This window comes from Huiozyma naganishii, chromosome 3 (genome assembly GCF_000348985.1).
Source record: "Huiozyma naganishii CBS 8797 chromosome 3, complete genome".
Taxonomy (NCBI): Eukaryota; Fungi; Ascomycota; class Saccharomycetes; order Saccharomycetales; family Saccharomycetaceae; genus Huiozyma; species Huiozyma naganishii.
In genome coordinates this window covers 1,135,265-1,152,312 of record NC_035924.1, presented here as the reverse complement: position 1 = coordinate 1,152,312, position 17,048 = coordinate 1,135,265, and the positions used below count along the sequence as shown (strand labels likewise).

General features: G+C 39.4%; 7 protein-coding genes across 7 annotated transcripts; 3 read left to right on the top strand and 4 right to left on the bottom strand.

Annotated features, from left to right (window-relative positions):
* Positions 1-99: 99 nt before the first annotated feature.
* BUD6 (formin-mediated actin nucleation enhancer) lies at positions 100-2,295 on the top strand (the record flags this gene model as incomplete). Its single annotated transcript, XM_022607326.1, has 1 exon — positions 100-2,295. One exon carries the CDS (start codon positions 100-102, stop codon positions 2,293-2,295), a length of 2,196 nt encoding a protein of 731 aa, XP_022463934.1.
* Positions 2,296-2,352: 57 nt separating this feature from the next.
* On the bottom strand, positions 2,353-4,932 carry EST2 (telomerase reverse transcriptase; the record flags this gene model as incomplete). The annotated part of the gene is made up of 1 exon (XM_022607325.1): positions 2,353-4,932. One exon carries the CDS (start codon positions 4,930-4,932, stop codon positions 2,353-2,355), a length of 2,580 nt encoding a protein of 859 aa, XP_022463933.1.
* Positions 4,933-5,261: 329 nt separating this feature from the next.
* On the top strand, positions 5,262-6,331 carry TAD3 (Tad3p; the record flags this gene model as incomplete). The annotated part of the gene is made up of 2 exons (XM_022607324.1): positions 5,262-5,422; positions 5,521-6,331. The coding sequence occupies 2 exons, from the start codon at positions 5,262-5,264 to the stop codon at positions 6,329-6,331; spliced, it is 972 nt and encodes a 323-aa protein (XP_022463932.1).
* A 4-nt stretch (positions 6,332-6,335) lies between these two features.
* On the bottom strand, positions 6,336-6,830 carry NKP2 (Nkp2p; the record flags this gene model as incomplete). The annotated part of the gene is made up of 1 exon (XM_022607323.1): positions 6,336-6,830. One exon carries the CDS (start codon positions 6,828-6,830, stop codon positions 6,336-6,338), a length of 495 nt encoding a protein of 164 aa, XP_022463931.1.
* Positions 6,831-11,424: 4,594 nt separating this feature from the next.
* Positions 11,425-12,489, top strand: LEU5 (coenzyme A transporter; the record flags this gene model as incomplete). The annotated part of the gene is made up of 1 exon (XM_022607322.1): positions 11,425-12,489. One exon carries the CDS (start codon positions 11,425-11,427, stop codon positions 12,487-12,489), a length of 1,065 nt encoding a protein of 354 aa, XP_022463930.1.
* Positions 12,490-12,826: 337 nt separating this feature from the next.
* On the bottom strand, positions 12,827-14,158 carry NEM1 (Nem1-Spo7 phosphatase catalytic subunit NEM1; the record flags this gene model as incomplete). The annotated part of the gene is made up of 1 exon (XM_022607321.1): positions 12,827-14,158. One exon carries the CDS (start codon positions 14,156-14,158, stop codon positions 12,827-12,829), a length of 1,332 nt encoding a protein of 443 aa, XP_022463929.1.
* A 395-nt stretch (positions 14,159-14,553) lies between these two features.
* NUP82 (linker nucleoporin NUP82) lies at positions 14,554-16,797 on the bottom strand (the record flags this gene model as incomplete). The annotated part of the gene is made up of 1 exon (XM_022607320.1): positions 14,554-16,797. One exon carries the CDS (start codon positions 16,795-16,797, stop codon positions 14,554-14,556), a length of 2,244 nt encoding a protein of 747 aa, XP_022463928.1.
* Between the last annotated feature and the right edge of the window lie 251 nt (positions 16,798-17,048).

The window sequence follows — 17,048 nt, the reverse complement described above, 5'->3', positions numbered from 1 at the left end:
GGTAGGAAATAGAGGGGTTTGTCACTGGGAGTGTATAAACAATCACAGAGAACCACATTTCCCCTCAATTTTCTCTTTTAATCTGTTTCAATAGCTGACATGGTGCCTGAGAGCAGCACTCCTGAATCGCGGAGGTCATCTTCGTCTTTACGGTCCTCCAGCATCGAAACGACTGTGACAAAATTACTGATGTCCACAAAGCACCTTTTGCAGGTACTCACCCAGTGGTCCAAGGGATCTGTCACAGGAAAGACCGTTTCAGATACGTACGTCCAGTTAGGGAATGATTTCAAACTAGTCTCGAAATACTTTCAGCACCATGGGGTCGATGTGTCAGATTTAGGTGATGTGCCGCTCAATTTGCGTCATATATTGGAGCTTACGTTGCGAGGTACTCCATCTGACGAAACATTAAACAAATATTTGCCTCAGATTAGGGAAATTATTGTCCGCTTACTCGACAAACTAAAGGTTAAACAGGCTTACTTGAAGAACACGAGGAGGGAAAAGCAAATGTTTAGACACAGTCAAAATAGTTCCATATCGAGCGCAATTTCAACCAGTTCACTTTTTACCCCGGCCCCCAGTAACGGTGACGCTCGTGACCAGGCGAATGAGATCCCCATTAACCGCGATCGAGTTGTGACCAATGACAAGGAAGCGAACACTACGGATCCAGACGCTGAAGCTACTAGTTATTTGAATCCTTCAAAAACTAGAAGCTCTGCTGATGAAAATGCCTTACTACAGCTGAAAAAGGGAACCAACCTACAGCGACGTGCCTCAAAGCGATACTCTGCGTACCATATGGCCAAACTGACGAACCATTCGACTGCAGAAGCTGCAGGACATGTACCGCATTTACCTCCCCAGCCCGTTTCGAATCAGCAGCTCATTGTTGATAAAGAACTTGAGGACGGGACACCACTTGCAGCGGAGAGTGTACGCCAGGAAAGGGTATCAAGTATTAGGAAAACTGAGCAGGGCGATGAAAATACAAATATAGTTTCAGAAGGAAGCTATACTTTATTTTTAAAACTACACGGAGAGACCAAAAAATGTCGTACACCCATAATAACGACAACGAATGCGCTCCGCTTGCTGTTTGTAGAAAGGTTTGCTTACTCCCCCGGCGGCAACATTTTTCCCAATATTTACATCTTAGACCCCCAATACTCAGTGTTCTATGAACTCGAGGAACAGGACATTACAGAGCTAAAGGATGGGTCCGTCTTACAGTTACAGACAGAATCTGATAATCCAATTACACAAAAAGATATCAACAACTTTATGATACAGGTTAAGAATGAAATTAGCAAATCACAGGGCGAGATTCTATCACAGTTGGGAAGAGCGGCTCCTACCGAGACAACTCCCATTCCAAAAGCTGTTGCCGCTCCCTCCGCAGTCGAAAAGTCTTCACATAGTGTTGAAGCTAATGAATCGAAAATAAAGGAACTGCAACGCCAAATTTCAATCGTAAAGCAGGTCTACCAATCGAATAAACAAGAAATTCAAGAAAGCATCAAAGATGTTCTTTCTAAAATTACTGAATTTAAGACTGCCCCACTAAGTGCTGGAGAGTCAACGAGCCGGTTGTACATAGAAAAATCCCAAACTGAATTGAATGATTTGTCTGATGGTTTGCTGAGCAAAGTGGACGATTTACAAGATTTAATTGAAGTGCTTAGAAAAGATGTTGCAGATCGGGGTGCAAAGCCGACCCGAATGAAGATGAATTCTTTGAATGCTGAACTCAACAAAGCAAAATCCGATCTAGCAAAGATGGGGAAATTTATTGATACTGAAAAACCACATTGGAAGAAGATCTGGGAGACAGAGCTGGACAAAGTGTGCGAAGAGCAGCAGTTCCTCACCCTACAAGAGGAACTAATTGTAGACCTCCAGGAAGATTTAAATAGGGCTCTTGAAACATTTGACTTAATAGAATTATGTTTTGAAGAGAAAGAGAAGAACGCAGACAAAGCAAAGATTAACGTTCCTGTCCTGCCACTACTGAAACCGGGGACATTTAATCAAGTTAGGGAGCAGATGCTAATGGCTGTGGAATCGCTGACACCTAACCACGAAAGCAGGGTGAATGCAATTTCTAGGGCAGAAAAGTTGTGGAAGAAGGAGAAGGATTATCGAGATAAGGACGCGTTTGAAAATGAACTGGGCTATTTTGTTGAAAACTCGAATTTGAAAAAATCTGGCGGTGTGGAAGAGGTGGAACGGTCTAGACGACAAAAAGACGAGGAAAATCTTCGTAATAATTTTGCTAACTTTAGCTGACATTATAATCACTCGTATATATATATATATATATATATATATCATAAGAGCATAAATCTACATAGAAGCCGACGTAGCATAGCCCATTTGCTCGTTATTTAGGAACGTTATTAGATGGTTATACTTGTTGTGAGATTGCTTGAGGACTCTGAGAAAAGTGGCTACAATTAGGAATTTGGCAGTTCTCGCATACTCGCCACTAGATATTTCAAAGCTGCAAGAGAACAAGACAACAGAGTTTACCACGTTCGTTAAGAAAGCAGAGAATGACGTTATAGCTACTGCCTTATCACGGAAAGCTATTACAAATATTTCTGCCAAATTTGCAGCAAAGTGACGTATTTGATTATGCATGGTGCCAAGGGAATTCAAACGGCCATCTAATGTTCGAAAAAGCATTCTCATTTCCATGATGCCACACAACCGTTGATAAAGTAGCATCGTTGAGTTTGATGAAACCAACGGGACATTTAATGCAGCGGAATCCTTCCAAACTTCCAAATTTTGCATATCGATGTGGATGGCACAAAATTGTATTATAGTCTCTGTTTGCGATTGAGAATCCATTGTAACAATTTTTTCTCTTTTGACAGTCGCATGATATTCCGTAAACCCGCCAAGTGCCAGTTTCTTTATATTGTTAATCTGTGCACCATCTGTGGATATTATCAAAAAATCGTCTGCTATTCGAACGATTAAACTTTCCTCTTTAAGTTTGCACCTAAACTCTTTATAGGTTTCCAGCATATCATCATAGATAAGATCAACCAACAAGGCAGACAAACTCGATCCCTGAAAAAGTCCATCCTTTCTCAAGTAGCACTTATTATCCACCCACAATGCTGTTTTATACAATTCGAATTCCACGATTTTTAGAATATCCGCATTTGTGAAATATGTTGTACGACAATTATCAATGAGCACATCACTGGAGAGGAATGCCTCCGATCCATTGACAACTAATCTGTTCTTCACGCTCCTTGATTTTGAATTGAAACACGTATACGATCGAACATAAAACCCGTTCTCCTTTTCCAGAGCTCCATGCAATACGTCAAGAGCTTTTTTACGAGGGACAGAGTCGTAGCACGAGGCAATGTCAAATTTCATAAAGTGCAACAGGGGGAGACATTTGTGTTTTCTCAACAGGCGTTCTTTGAAATCCTTGATCAATGTAGGTATTTGTAGAGGCGAGAAAACTTTTTTGAAACAAGTTATTCGCTTTTTCCGCAAATAGAATAGAACACTTTGGGTCGGTGCGATAAACTTCCAGTAGTTTATTGTAAATTCCTTGAGTTCTTCAGCATCTGCACCCTTGCGCGGAACTGATAGCACTCTGAATTCGCCAGCCGCCTTTTTTGGGATCACCCTCATGCTACTGTGGTTAAAGTCGGACAGCACATAACTGTTATGGTTACGACAGACAGTGTTCTCCACCAAATATTCAGTAAAGTATCTTGTTGTAAATGGTCTTACCACTCTTCTCCACACATCTTGACGGAAAAAATGTAAGTCTGATGTCGATGAAACTTCTGTGCAATAGAAGAATGAGGAGATTATTTTGGGGATTAAGCATTGAAATAACCAGAAGATAGATTGTAGAAACAACTGAGTAGCAAATATAAAAGCTTCAGCTGTGTTCGTTGGCTTAAACAGATAATCGATATCTCTCATGCGGACTCCACGAACTAATCTTTCCAGAGTAAGAGTACCCCCCTTTGGTAAGTTTACAAGCTCCGCAACGCCTGAGAATATTCTTGACTTGTTTCTTCTAGACCCAAAAAAACTCAAAGGTAGGAGTTTGTCCAAGATAACAGTCAGAAACTTTATAACTTGCTTCTTAGGCGAGCTCAATGCTAGATGTTCGGCAAGGGCTGCATTCTTGTCATGTGGACAGATATTATCTAGAATCGAGTAATAGCGGTGGTTTTTATTATAGTTCCTCAAGAATGTAGTAACCACGGTCATAATATTCCTATAATGGCTTTTAGGAAGTTCCTTCACATGTTGCTCGTAGATCAAGTCTGCTAGTAGTTTAGGCGCATTTTGCTCCGACATAGGAAGTATATGCGGTTTATCATTCATCCTGTACAGAAACAACGTATTACCAATCTTCCGATTCTTTTTGGGAATAGCCGTTTTAGAGATGTACCAAGAGGGTGGGCAATGGACCTGATTCAACCGATTACCGACGATTTGGACGAATTCTCCCCCACTACAAAAGTAGACGCTACAGTTTATGAGCATATGCACAAATGCAACTGTTCCAATCAAGTTGTGTAAGACTTCCCAGACAGAGCTCATCAGCTTGTTGGTATTAGTATTTATAAAAGTACAACGGAGAGTATTTCCTGTATTGCTATGGTTCAGTCGGTAGCCATAAGTCAAAATGTTGTTGTACAGGTTATTTCTGAGCAGATGGAGCACACATATCCGCAGAACTTCTTTATGATTTGCTGGGTGAGGGATGGCTGGTTCCCCAATTTGCTTTGAGTTTGAAATGATGAAGTGAGTTTCGGTTAAAACTCTGAGCTCCATTAATATTTGGGTATTATCGACCGGCACATTCTGTGTATCAATTGGCCAAACAGCTACTTCAGGAAATTCGATATCATAATATTCTCTTAAACTTTTCATGGTGGAGAGATTCAAATATGGTACATGAACAGCAGAACATGAGCAAAAAAGGGAGATCGAGAACCGAAAAGACACGCGTCAAAAAGAAAGAAAAAAAATCAATGCATAGGCGAGCAGTGATTACTAGTCGCGCTGAGTAGATGAAATGAAACTGTTCAGCTGTCGCATAAAATTTGTCGGTCACTGTCTCCCCAGTGATGCGCGAAATGTTTGTTTTTAACTTTTCAGAATTAAGATAAAAAAAAACTGCCAAAATATTCAATGGCCTCGACCAAAATGACAGATGTGATACTTTTAAGACGCCCATTCGAACTGTCCTGATAATTGCTATGGTTAAAAAGTGTAATAATACTCTGAAAATAGACTATAAGAAGTGCATTGTCGAAGAAAGGTTGCTTCAAATTGTCAATCTGGAAAACGTAAATGAAGCTGATTTGGTAGATGTTTGGGCTATTGATATTGAACCCAGAGAATCAAGGAAAGTAATCGAGTATGTGAGATTGGATCAACAGCTCTTGCCTCTTGTAATTGGTAGGGTTGGCCAAACTTTGGAATCTCTCTTCTTTACTAACAGTTGCGTATATATAGTTTAATCCGATGTCATACCCAAGATCAAGATCCGATCAATTTACAACACATTAAAAGGATCAAAAAAAGCCATGACAACAAGACCTTAATAACAGTGGTAGCTTCGAAAGAGCTCATTAGTGATTTAAGTGAGCTTGAATGTTTGCTAAAGAAAGAAGAGATAAATTACAAGTCGGTTATAGAAGATGTTAAAGTCCCTAGAATAGGTCCTTCCACCAAAGAGCTCATTACTGAGTGGTCCACGAAATATTGGCCCATTAATTGGAATGGCAACCCGAATGACCAAATTTTAACCAGTTATGAATTTGATATGGATCTTATCAAAGACCTGTTAGGGAGAATCACGGCTAAGGCATCTAGCGAACAGCTGACTGGGAACCGGTTCCCAATCGTTTCGGCATTTGTTGATCCGAAAGACAAGGCGAATGTGTTGTTTGCTACTGACAAGCGCTGCAACCCATCTTACAATATGTTGGACCACAGTATTATGCGCGGTATTAGGAAAGTAGCAGAAAGACAAAAAGCAAATGCTTTTAACAAAACATTTACGGGCACAACATATCTATGCGTCGATTACGACGTTTACACCACACACGAACCTTGTTCGATGTGTGCAATGGCGCTCATACATTCGAGGGTAAAAAGATGTATCTTTATCAAGGATATGCCAGAAACTGGGTCATTGAAAGTAGGAAGCGGTGATGGATACTGCATTCATAGTAACAAAGCTTTAAACTCTAAGTATGAGGTGTTCCAATGGATTGGAAGTGAGTATGATGTGCCCAAACTCAGCAAAAGTACATGCACCTGACATTCTACTTCTTGTTGTTGGCAGTTATTGCCTCGACAGTTTTTTCATATTTGTTTAAAGTGTATAATAGTTCTTTGATTGACGAACCATTGCCCCTCGTCTCAGTACACGTCGCAACCTCTTGTTCAAATAACGCCAAAGCTACAGTTTCCTTCTCAATACTAACGTTAACTTGTGATAGCTGGGTGTCCAGCACGGTTCCAACGCTGTACAGATTGTTGACCAACTCATCTAACGAAAAATTATCCTTTGCCTGAAACTCCTTCAAGTCATTTATGTCCGCACTTTCTAAGTCCCTCATTAGTGTGTTCATTGTTGAAGAAGTGTTCCTCAGTAGCATTCCATCATTGCTTTGGAACATATTGTACCACTCTTGGATGTCTTCCTCTTGAACTTCCTCATTATGTGTCTTGATTAAATGTTGAAACTCGGAATAGCATAACAACTTTGTTGTTAGAAGGCCTTCAATGAACTGCTGTAGAACTCCTTCAGCGGACATTGATGTACTCCTTCGGGGATATTTAACCAGCTCGGGTGTATTTAATTCAAAAGATCTTTTGCCCTTTCTTTATCAAAACACCACAACAACAACGTTATTACTCGCTTTTATTTTTTGCGAAGCAGATTTTGTAGTGCTTTTTTCAGCTGTGCCAGAAAATAACATGTTTCTCCGAAGACACTACCAGTCAATATCGAATCAAAGCCTGTGTTGCGGAAGCATTAGACCGATTTATTCATTTGTTACGTCACACCAATAAGACACCTGTTGAACAGCGGGTTCTAAACTTATTGCTTGTTTTTTTTCTGTTAGATAATTCAAGGCAACTAATTGAACAATATACCATACGCAATCTGTGGAGATCTAAGCTTACGAGAAGCCTCTTCAACTTCACAAGACATAGTATATATAATAACTGACATACGATTCATTTAACTTTTACTTTGGACATAAGTTGACAAGATGTTGCAGTGTAGCCAGTGATTGTATAAAGGAAGTATTAAGGGTAGAATCCATAGTAGATTTTGTTCACTATACTCAGTGGTAGGTACGTAATATACAGTACTACTTTACATACGTTCGTCTTTTATAGGTGAGAAGGTTTTTCACCTCATCGACAAACTCAGGATGTTTCCATTTTGGGTAATAGATAACAAAGCGGTGATGTTGGCATTTTAAGCAATATCTCAACAATATCCCAACACAAAACACCATGTATTGATCTAAAAAGAACATTTCTTTTATCTCTCAGCTTACCTCGACATACTCCGTACTGGAATTCGTCGGGATATGCTTCACACATCCTGCTATAGGCTTCTATTACGTGAATTCTGTATCGGTTTCTCTAAATAGAACTATACAACGTGTACGTGTTACATCAATTCAATGAAAATTTTCATCTTTTCCACACTATCAAAAATGCAGTTTACCAAATGAAATTACAGTTTCACTATAATTTCCAGCACTCCGTATGGCACATGTCCTCAGTTTAATTTCCTGTATCACGTCACTACATGACACGTCACAACACAATCTTGATAATAAGGAACATCAGAGACTTGAACTTTCTTAGTTCACAACTTCCTACATATCTCTCTCCTGCGTACATGATGGAATACTCCCAGTAGTAAGATGTTCTGTTATATATTCAGCAAGATTAATAGCTTGTAGTCGTCATCATTGGGTCAAATATTTCAATCCTTACCTAAAAGACGCATAATTGTCAAATATATGGAACATGATAGTTATAAAACTTGCCAAAATAACAAAAGTTCAAAGTTTAAAAGAAATGATTTTAAATTTTAATTTACTTTTTTAAAAATACAACTGCTTAGCATAACCAAACTATTATTTAAATAATTTATAAAATTATTTTATTTTTTTGATGAGATCACATGACGTTAAAAATATAAAATATGTAAAACATTGTTTTATCACTTATAACGTTTATTTTTGTTTTGTTTTTTACACCGTAACTATATACGAAATATGAAAAATGTTACCCATGGTGTCACGTGAACAACTGCAGTGAAATACTTCTAATTACCTTTCATAAAATCAAGCGGAACCTGTTCGACACCTTTATCTTTCACTAACAGCGGGCCCATTGTACGGTATAGAGATTGAGTGGGAGAGTTTGATTTATTTAAACGGCTGTGAAGCCTTACATTTGAAGCTGTCTTGTCCGCATTGCTTTGAGTTCATGATGTTGAAGGCAAAGTATTTTCTGTTGGATGAAGACTGTACGTCTTCATCACTTATGTACAATATGTAAGAGGGTGAACTAGTGCGTCACTTATCATATACATTATGTCTTCTGAAGTTAAAGACATGCTTATAGTCTTAGAAACCTACAGATACATAAAAGCCTGGATTGTAAGAGACGCTGGAATTGTGTGTTAAATAGTTCCCTCCCAAATAAAATTGAGAGAGATAAAGAAACCATTCCGATTTTCTTGTTGTTGCAAAGTCGTTGAGATACTAATTTATGCATAAAGTGGCCCGGCGAATTGAAGGAACTAACCGGACCTTACAAATGTTCGCCGATTTCGATGTGTGAGGATAAATTGTGGGTCTCTTCTTGTGAGGGACACCTATCGTGCAAGATACAATAGTGCGTAATATTATAACGATGTCATGCGAGAAACCTCTTGAGCTACGCGGTTACCGATATTTCCAGAAGGTTCTTAAATGCGACAGGCAGCATCATCGTCATCTTCAAAAACCATCTCTGAAAGCCAAAGTTTGGAAATTTGTAGACTTAGACAGGAAAGTACTTCTGATAGATTCAATATAACTACGTATGCTTTATTAATCGACATAACAACCTTTCCTTACTCCCCCTAACCGTTTACAGCTGACTCTCACTCATTGATACAGTAACCCTACATTTTAATCATTCCTATTTTTAATGGCGCTTAATTTTTCGAAGTATTTTTATAAACCCAATAAGATACAACACTGTGTGTACCCTTCAGCATCTAAGAGCAATGAGATGGGTTTACAGTCATTAGAGATGTGTGCTCTTGTCTGAATTTTACTCTGTTTTTAGCAAACAAACCTGCAGCTGCTTTCCTTTCTATGACTTGATCTTTGCAACTTGAGAAGTTCTTTTGTCATCGGAGAATCACAAAGTTGATGTTTGGATAGCAGTGGTAAGCATATTCGTTTTCTTCCCCGTTATATTTTTTTTTTAGGGAAAAGTTGTTTAACCCTGATCTAGGTGTGTTTATAGCAGTAAACCAGATGGGGTGGCAAATCGGCTACCCTATACAGTCCATAATAGGATATAGGTGTTAGCGGGTAGTTTCGAAGTTTTGTTACAGGCTGATTATATTTTTGAAAATGTACACTTATCGTTTATGTTAATGATGGAATCTGTCTGGAATCGTAGTTTGCTGATCCCAAGAGAGAAGACAAGCCCAATAATATTTACTATTCGACTGGATGTTGGCGCCCTCTTCCGCACTAATTGTCAAAGGAAAGAAAATAGTCTACATATTTATCGGGATTTTTGGTTAGTTTGATACGGAACTGAAATGGAGATGGCATTTTGCTAATAACGAGCCATAAAGCAGCAATTATATGAAGTCCGGGGAGATGCCATTCTTCTGAGCTAATTACCAGATGGGAGCTGAGACTCGTATTTCCTTAGTTCAAGTACCATTCTAGACGTTCAGCACTCTCCAAACATCTTAACGTGTTTTCCTGCTGTAATGATGCAGGACCAGATCACTTGATCATGGTTCGTATAAAGTCTGTGCTGTACTAAGTTGAAGGTTATGGCTGAACCCATATGAATAGTCTGCCCTCTACAATTTTGCTTTGAATATGAGCATATTATTTATGGGTCTAATACCTCTTTTTCGTCTTTCCCAGTTACTTCCCTTGAAAATATCTCTTTGCATAAACTCAAACCCAAAACGCACAAGGATCCCGATTCTAAGAGGCAAAAGCTGAAAATCACATACTAGTAAGCTTCCAATACTCCATTAGCTCATTTTAATGTTTCGTGGCCTGATTCTGCAAGTTGGTTCCTACCTGCTTTTCTGATGTTTCATAGAGAGTAACGTAACCGTCATTAATACATCATGTATTTTCACAGGAGGAGGACGCACAAAATTCAACAACTAGCGCGTTATGTATGAAGCAGAAAACTTTTCGAGAAAGATAAACAAGAATGGTATGATAAAGTTACTGTGAGTATCATACTAATCCGATGTGCCTGTTCTTCAAGGAAATGACTAAATTAAATTTCTGGCAAGCAAACATTTCAAATTTACACTTCGAATATGCTTTCACGGTGAACAACAATGGTTTAGATTTTAGATATATCGAGCCATGAGTTAGCAAGGGGTTCCGGAGCTCACAAGATCTGAAAGTACGTAAAGGCACACAACGCCATTTTAATTATCATTTATAAGTATATTTTGTTATTACTATAAGAGATTCACTTGAACACCTATTATCTCCTTCGAAAGTGTTTTTTTGTATAAAATGTTCATTATGTTTTGGGTGACAGCTTCAGTACAGTCTGCCCTTTTCTTTTGCAATATAGAATTTAACTAAACTTTACCCACTAGCTACGAGCCCATGTCATCAAAATCGTACAAAAGATCTTGAATAATTTTTAAAAATTAATCTTTGCTTCGAGTGTGCACATCCTACGTGGGTGTTAGAGAAAACCAACAGTCTCATGAACAATTCCGGCGGTTCAATCTGAAACAAGGTAACTACCCTTTCCCCTCCAGAGTGCGGACTGCCTTCTACGTACAGCCAAACTATTCCATGACTTGAGGTTATCCACACTTGCGTTTATCGAAAAGTGGCATTCCATTGGTCCAAATCTCACAATTTTTTTTTAAACTTTCAAGAGCGGGGAATATATTCTTTCTGCCTTAGGAAAAAGATGTATGAGATTAACGTACCCCAGCCGGTTAAAATGAACGTGTACTCCGGCAATCAATAGAGAGCGGCTATTAGTATCAAGAAGTGTTATTAGACTATCGTATATCTGGCTTAATAGAATACTGCCGCTTGTGAAAGCTCTCTTTAGGAAGTCTTTGTTGCAAGGAAAGGTTTACCAGAGAGTGAAATGACTGATGACTCTGCGGCTGCCACCAAAAACAGGAATCAAGAGCCATCAGGGATCCCTGTCGTAAGTAGAAACTCATTAGAGTATGTTGTGCGTTCAGGTTTGGCTGGCGGGATATCGGGCTCCTGTGCCAAGACTCTAATTGCACCACTCGATAGGATCAAAATTTTGTTTCAAACGTCTAATCCGCATTATACCAAATATTCTGGGTCTCTGATAGGTCTTACAGAGGCAGCAAGACATATATGGATCAACGACGGTATTCGAGGGTTTTTCCAAGGGCATTCAGTCACGTTAATAAGGATATTTCCCTATGCGGCTATCAAGTTTATTGCATACGAACAAATCCGTAGCGTACTCATACCGTCTAAGGAGTATGAAACTCACTGGAGAAGATTAGCAAGTGGTTCTCTTGCTGGGCTTTGTAGTGTATTTGTGACATATCCTCTGGACTTGGTACGGGTGCGGCTGGCCTATGTAACAGAGCATAATAGGGTGAAGCTGACCAACATAGTCAAAACCATATACCAGGAACCAGCATCGGTAACCCTTTCTTCAAAGAGTTACATACCTAAATGGTTTGCGCAATGGTCAAATTTCTACAGGGGGTATGTTTCCACCGTTTTGGGTATGATACCGTATGCCGGTGTTTCCTTCTTTTCTCACGACTTCTTCCACGACGTGTTCAAACACCCGCTGTTGGCTCCATATGCAGTGTTGGAACTCTCAGAGGACGACGAAGTAGTACGGGTTCAGAAGCACCAAAGAACGCCGCTTCAGACCTGGGCCGAACTGGTTTCCGGCGGTTTAGCCGGGATGATCTCACAGACGGCGGCCTATCCATTTGAAATAATCCGGAGGAGATTACAGGTGAGCACACTGGCTCCTCGGAATATGTATGAGCATAAGTTTCAGGGGATCATGGAGATAGCCAGGATTATTTACTCGGAACGTGGTTGGAGAGGGTTTTTCGTCGGACTGAGTATTGGCTACATCAAGGTTACGCCAATGGTAGCTTGTAGTTTCTTTGTCTACGAAAGGATGAAGCTTTATTTGGGCATTTGAAGATCATCTAGGTTAGTCTGCATTTTGGTTTTGTAACCGAATTTTATACCAAGCATTTTACATTCTACTTCATATTTCTGTACTATCATTTATTAGTAACAATACAGTACAACAATCTTATCTAATTACATAGCAGGGTAAGTAAACTAACTTCTACGATATTAACCTGCCAATATGAAGCCAAGGAGAGAGCAGATGTTAGATTTAGAAGGGGAAAACTTCTGTTGTCAAGAATTCGACAGGTCGAGATTTATATCTATGTTTGTACGTAATGGATATAATTTTAATGCTAATGCTAAATACGGTTTGAAGGCAACTGTAACTTCCAATAATCTTTTCAATCTATGTTGAAAGCTTTTTCGCCATTTTTCAGTGACAGTATATTTCGGACATCGGTGGTATTTTCCAAGGCCTCTAAAAGTGGAATGAGATTCAACAGATCTGTATCTGTTGGGTCATTAATCCAACCCTCTACTTGTATTGCATTATCAACGTTGAGTGCATAACTAACAGGGCTGTTATCAACAATTATGACATCTTCTAGTCTATCCGGAGAGGTTCCAAGATTTGACCCTCGAGTAACCATTTTCAAATCTTTAATGTATCCTACACCATCTCTCAAAATACAGTCATTCCTGTAAAGCCTCCTACTAAATTTTCCGGCAAATGAACTTTCTAACCAATCGATTACCGGATCGGCATATTCCTTCATTGATGCTGTAAATATGACAATATCGTACCATTTGCTTACTTTGGTTAAGAAAAGATCACAGTACGGTCTTTTGAAGACATAATAAAGTGTAGACACGCCACTGATGGAAAACTTAACTTCAACAATATGGCCTTGGGATGAATTTGGATGCGTAGTCCCTCTTGAAACCGAGTGTATTAGTGTCTCGTCCAAGTCCATAACCAGTGTCTTCTTTTTTTCTCTATTCAATATCGATTTTGGTATCAGTTTCTTAGGAAATAGAAATCTTCCCATTTTTTTAGTACCGAACACGGTACTGTTTGGGTGGGTCTCATTGCCGTGTTGGTTCTGTGCACTATTTTTTTTGGATTTCAGTGGTGTATGATGTTTATTTGTCGTTGCTTTCAATAGTGATCCCTTAACTATATCTCGTTGTAAGTAGAACTCATCCCCTGCCGCCAAGTCCTCTTCCACCTCTTCGTTTATGGATCCTAACTTTGATGGGTCGGATAGCACTAACTCGGAGACCTTTTCAGTCTTCATTTTTGGCCTGTTTCTCAATTTAATTCCTCTTTCTACCAAAGCTAAAGGTAGTGTTACGAGAAACCAGAGCAGCAACAAGGGCTTGTAGATCAAATACGTTGGGAGAAAAAAAATCACGAAAACTAGCACGTTCCATACCTTCTGATGAAGGATATTTTCGTTTAGAATATCACCATCATTGATCACAATGATAGGCTTCGATGCTTTCTCAGCATCGCTTCCTTGTCGATCTAACAACTCCTCTTTCAAAGTGCTGTTTTCCTGTTTTTCAACATTAGCTGTGGTCTTCAACTTGCCATCGGCCACATCGTTTTCGGTAACACCAACCCCATCATCCACTTTTCCCTCCCCACTTTTTACCTCATTATGCAAAGATTTGGCCCTCGGTCTTAAAGGATATATTAAATGCTGTGTTATGTATGATATTGTATTCATTCCGGTATCGAAGATGATGACCCGCTTCGACACTTAAGGAATAAAGATGTACAATAGCAAATATCAAAACACAAATACCTAACTCAATAGAGTGTTACTATGTACTCCAATTACCAACGGCTTTATCCAACGGGCTTTGATTCAAGTGCCAAACTTAGGGAACCCCAACTGTCTGTTGAAGCTGGCACATGGGCTTTTCTTATTTTTCTTGAAATTATTGTTGAAAAGAGCGAAAAGAGAATTTTGCGATAAAACGAAAACAATAAAATGCTTTTGAAAATGCTTAAGGAGGAACGAGGCTCCCCCAAAGCAGCTGTGGACTTCCCCATATTATCACTCTTAACCTTGCTATTACATTTTGTACTATGGGTTACTTGAATGGCTGCTATTAATGCCTATGTAAACAGTTTTGAGGATGCTCTTCGACTCACTTGCGAACTGGCATCCTTTTTATCTTTTTTATCTGCCCGAAGAAGCAACGAATCGTGCTTCAACATTTCTTGCAGAGAGTGCCATTCTGTATTGGCGGTACCCGGTAAGCGTTGAGAATCCGAAACAAATGTGCTCAGTTCTCTCTTCAAAAACCTCAAATCATCTTGAACCGATTCCTGTTTGTAAACAAGGTCATTGAACGTTAACGCTTCCTTCTTAACTTCTTTGAACCAGACACTTTCCTCATCGGTTATTACCAAATCTGTCGACTTTTTTGTCTTATCAATGGCTGCCAATTTTTGCTGCAAGCTGCTAAACCTTTCCTTCAATTTGTTCTGTTTAGCAAGCTTTTCATTCCACACTGATTTTTGCTCTTCAAGTTTTTTCGCTATTGCAGGTTGCTTCATTAAAATTTTATTGGAACACTGCAATTGTTTAGTCAATTCCAGCTGTTGTTCCAATAACCTATTGTACAATGTCATCCCCAAACCTTGACCTTTCCCTACGGTTGCCAGCAAATAATTCGACAAGCTCGTCATAACTTGTAGTTGTTTCTCATTAGATGGATTCAGTAGAGGTTTTTGTCGGTCTAGCGGCGAAATGATATCATGAAACCCGATGCGGCATGTATCTTGGTAATTAATGTTCAATGCGTTAAGTTCAGAAATAGGCACGGAAAATTCAGGCTTCGGAAAAGCTTGCTTCTTCTTTTCTGAGGAGGTTGATTGCTCCGGTTTCCACGACACTTGTTTCTTCAGTTCCTTGCAGGTTACTGATTTGTTCGTAATCCACGTCACACCTTCAGTACCGCCGTGATTCCAAGCGCCACATGAAGTTATGTCACTCCCTGCGATAGCCCAAGTGTGACCTTTGCTTTTAAAAGATACAGTGATCAGTGCGTTTATATCGTGCCTGTCGATACAGTCAGAAACTACCGAAGACCAGGCTTTAGTATCCACACATCTTATCATACTAGACTGTTGAACCAACAAGTCTCCGTCTTGAATAAAGGACTTTGAGACATCGATATGCTGAACAGAGTCTGAGACCTTGAATAAAATCAAACCATCCATCTTGAAAGACTTCAGTATACTTACGGCGCTTTCAGTTTGTAAATCAAATTCCTCCATCAGTACCAAAGAGTTATTATAGTAGATACCACCGACATCCCATGCCATTGAAAGCTCTAAATCTTTAAACAAAAACAAGGCTGTGCCATTATCGTAAGCAATGCATAGAATTTCGTTACCACCACCAATATTTAGCGGACATATTTCTGTGGCAGTAGCAGAGTAGAGTTTTTCTGGAAACGGGGCAATTGTGAATGGGCCTTGTGGTTTAGCTAATCGATATATGGTGTCAATTTCCAAAACATTGGAAATCTCCTCCTTCCCATGCGAAATGTTTTGAAGTTGGGAAATGAACTCAACCTGTTTGATGACTCCCTTTTTGACAGCTGATGGTGTAGTTTCAGTTAGTGAATCGTATAGTAGAACTGATCTATTCATAAGACTCTTCAACTCCTTTTGGCTCATAGCTAAGATAGGAGGAAGACACGGGTAAATTGCGTATACATCACCACAGTCCTCTGCACTCAAAACATACAAGGTCAGGCCATCCTGGCTAAACTCAATGTCTGCAATAGAAGTTATCCTGTCCTCAATCCCTATGTTCCCACTTGGCACGTTCAAAGCAATTTTATTGTTATCCTCCACGTCGAAAAGATAAATGGTGTCGTCCTCAAATAGGATTACCATACAAGTCTTCTTGATAGCTCTTGGATGGAACAAGACCTTTTTGATAAACGAGTCTTTTCTTATTTCCTTGAAAGATGTTTGAAAAACGTACGACATTTCTTCAGGATTACGATATCTCCAAGGAACCTCAATTACAGTCACACAGTCTTTACTATAAACGCACAAAAACTCTCCAGAGTCGCTCAGAATAACGTTAACGCTCTTGTCGGCAAAGTTGGATATTTTCAGAGGCATCGAGTTATATTCGTCTTCTGATACACTACCCCACCTTAACAAGCCATTGGTCTTGTCCAGATAAACATACTTTGTACCCTTATCAGTTGTAAACACATACCTGGAAGAGAGATCAGATGGTAATCCGGCCGTTGGTTGCAGGATAGGCCTTTGCCCCATGAGTTGTGAAACAGAACCGTCTCCTACGCTCGAAGTGACACAGGCAGAAAAGTTCATAATATATTTGCAATAGCTTCACAGAACGCGTATCTATATGATCATTAATCAGAGAGTCTGCGATACAATGCTTTGACTGATTGAAGAACTTCCTCTGCGAACTTCAATATTTGGACGCTGTGGAAAAGCTCTTCATTTCGTTATCCTTTTTTCGAGGAAATTTTTTGAAGTATTTCGGGTAACACTACAACGAATGTTCTATCGAAGGACAGCTGTGATGTCGCATAATTCAGGTCGCAAGATTTGCCAAA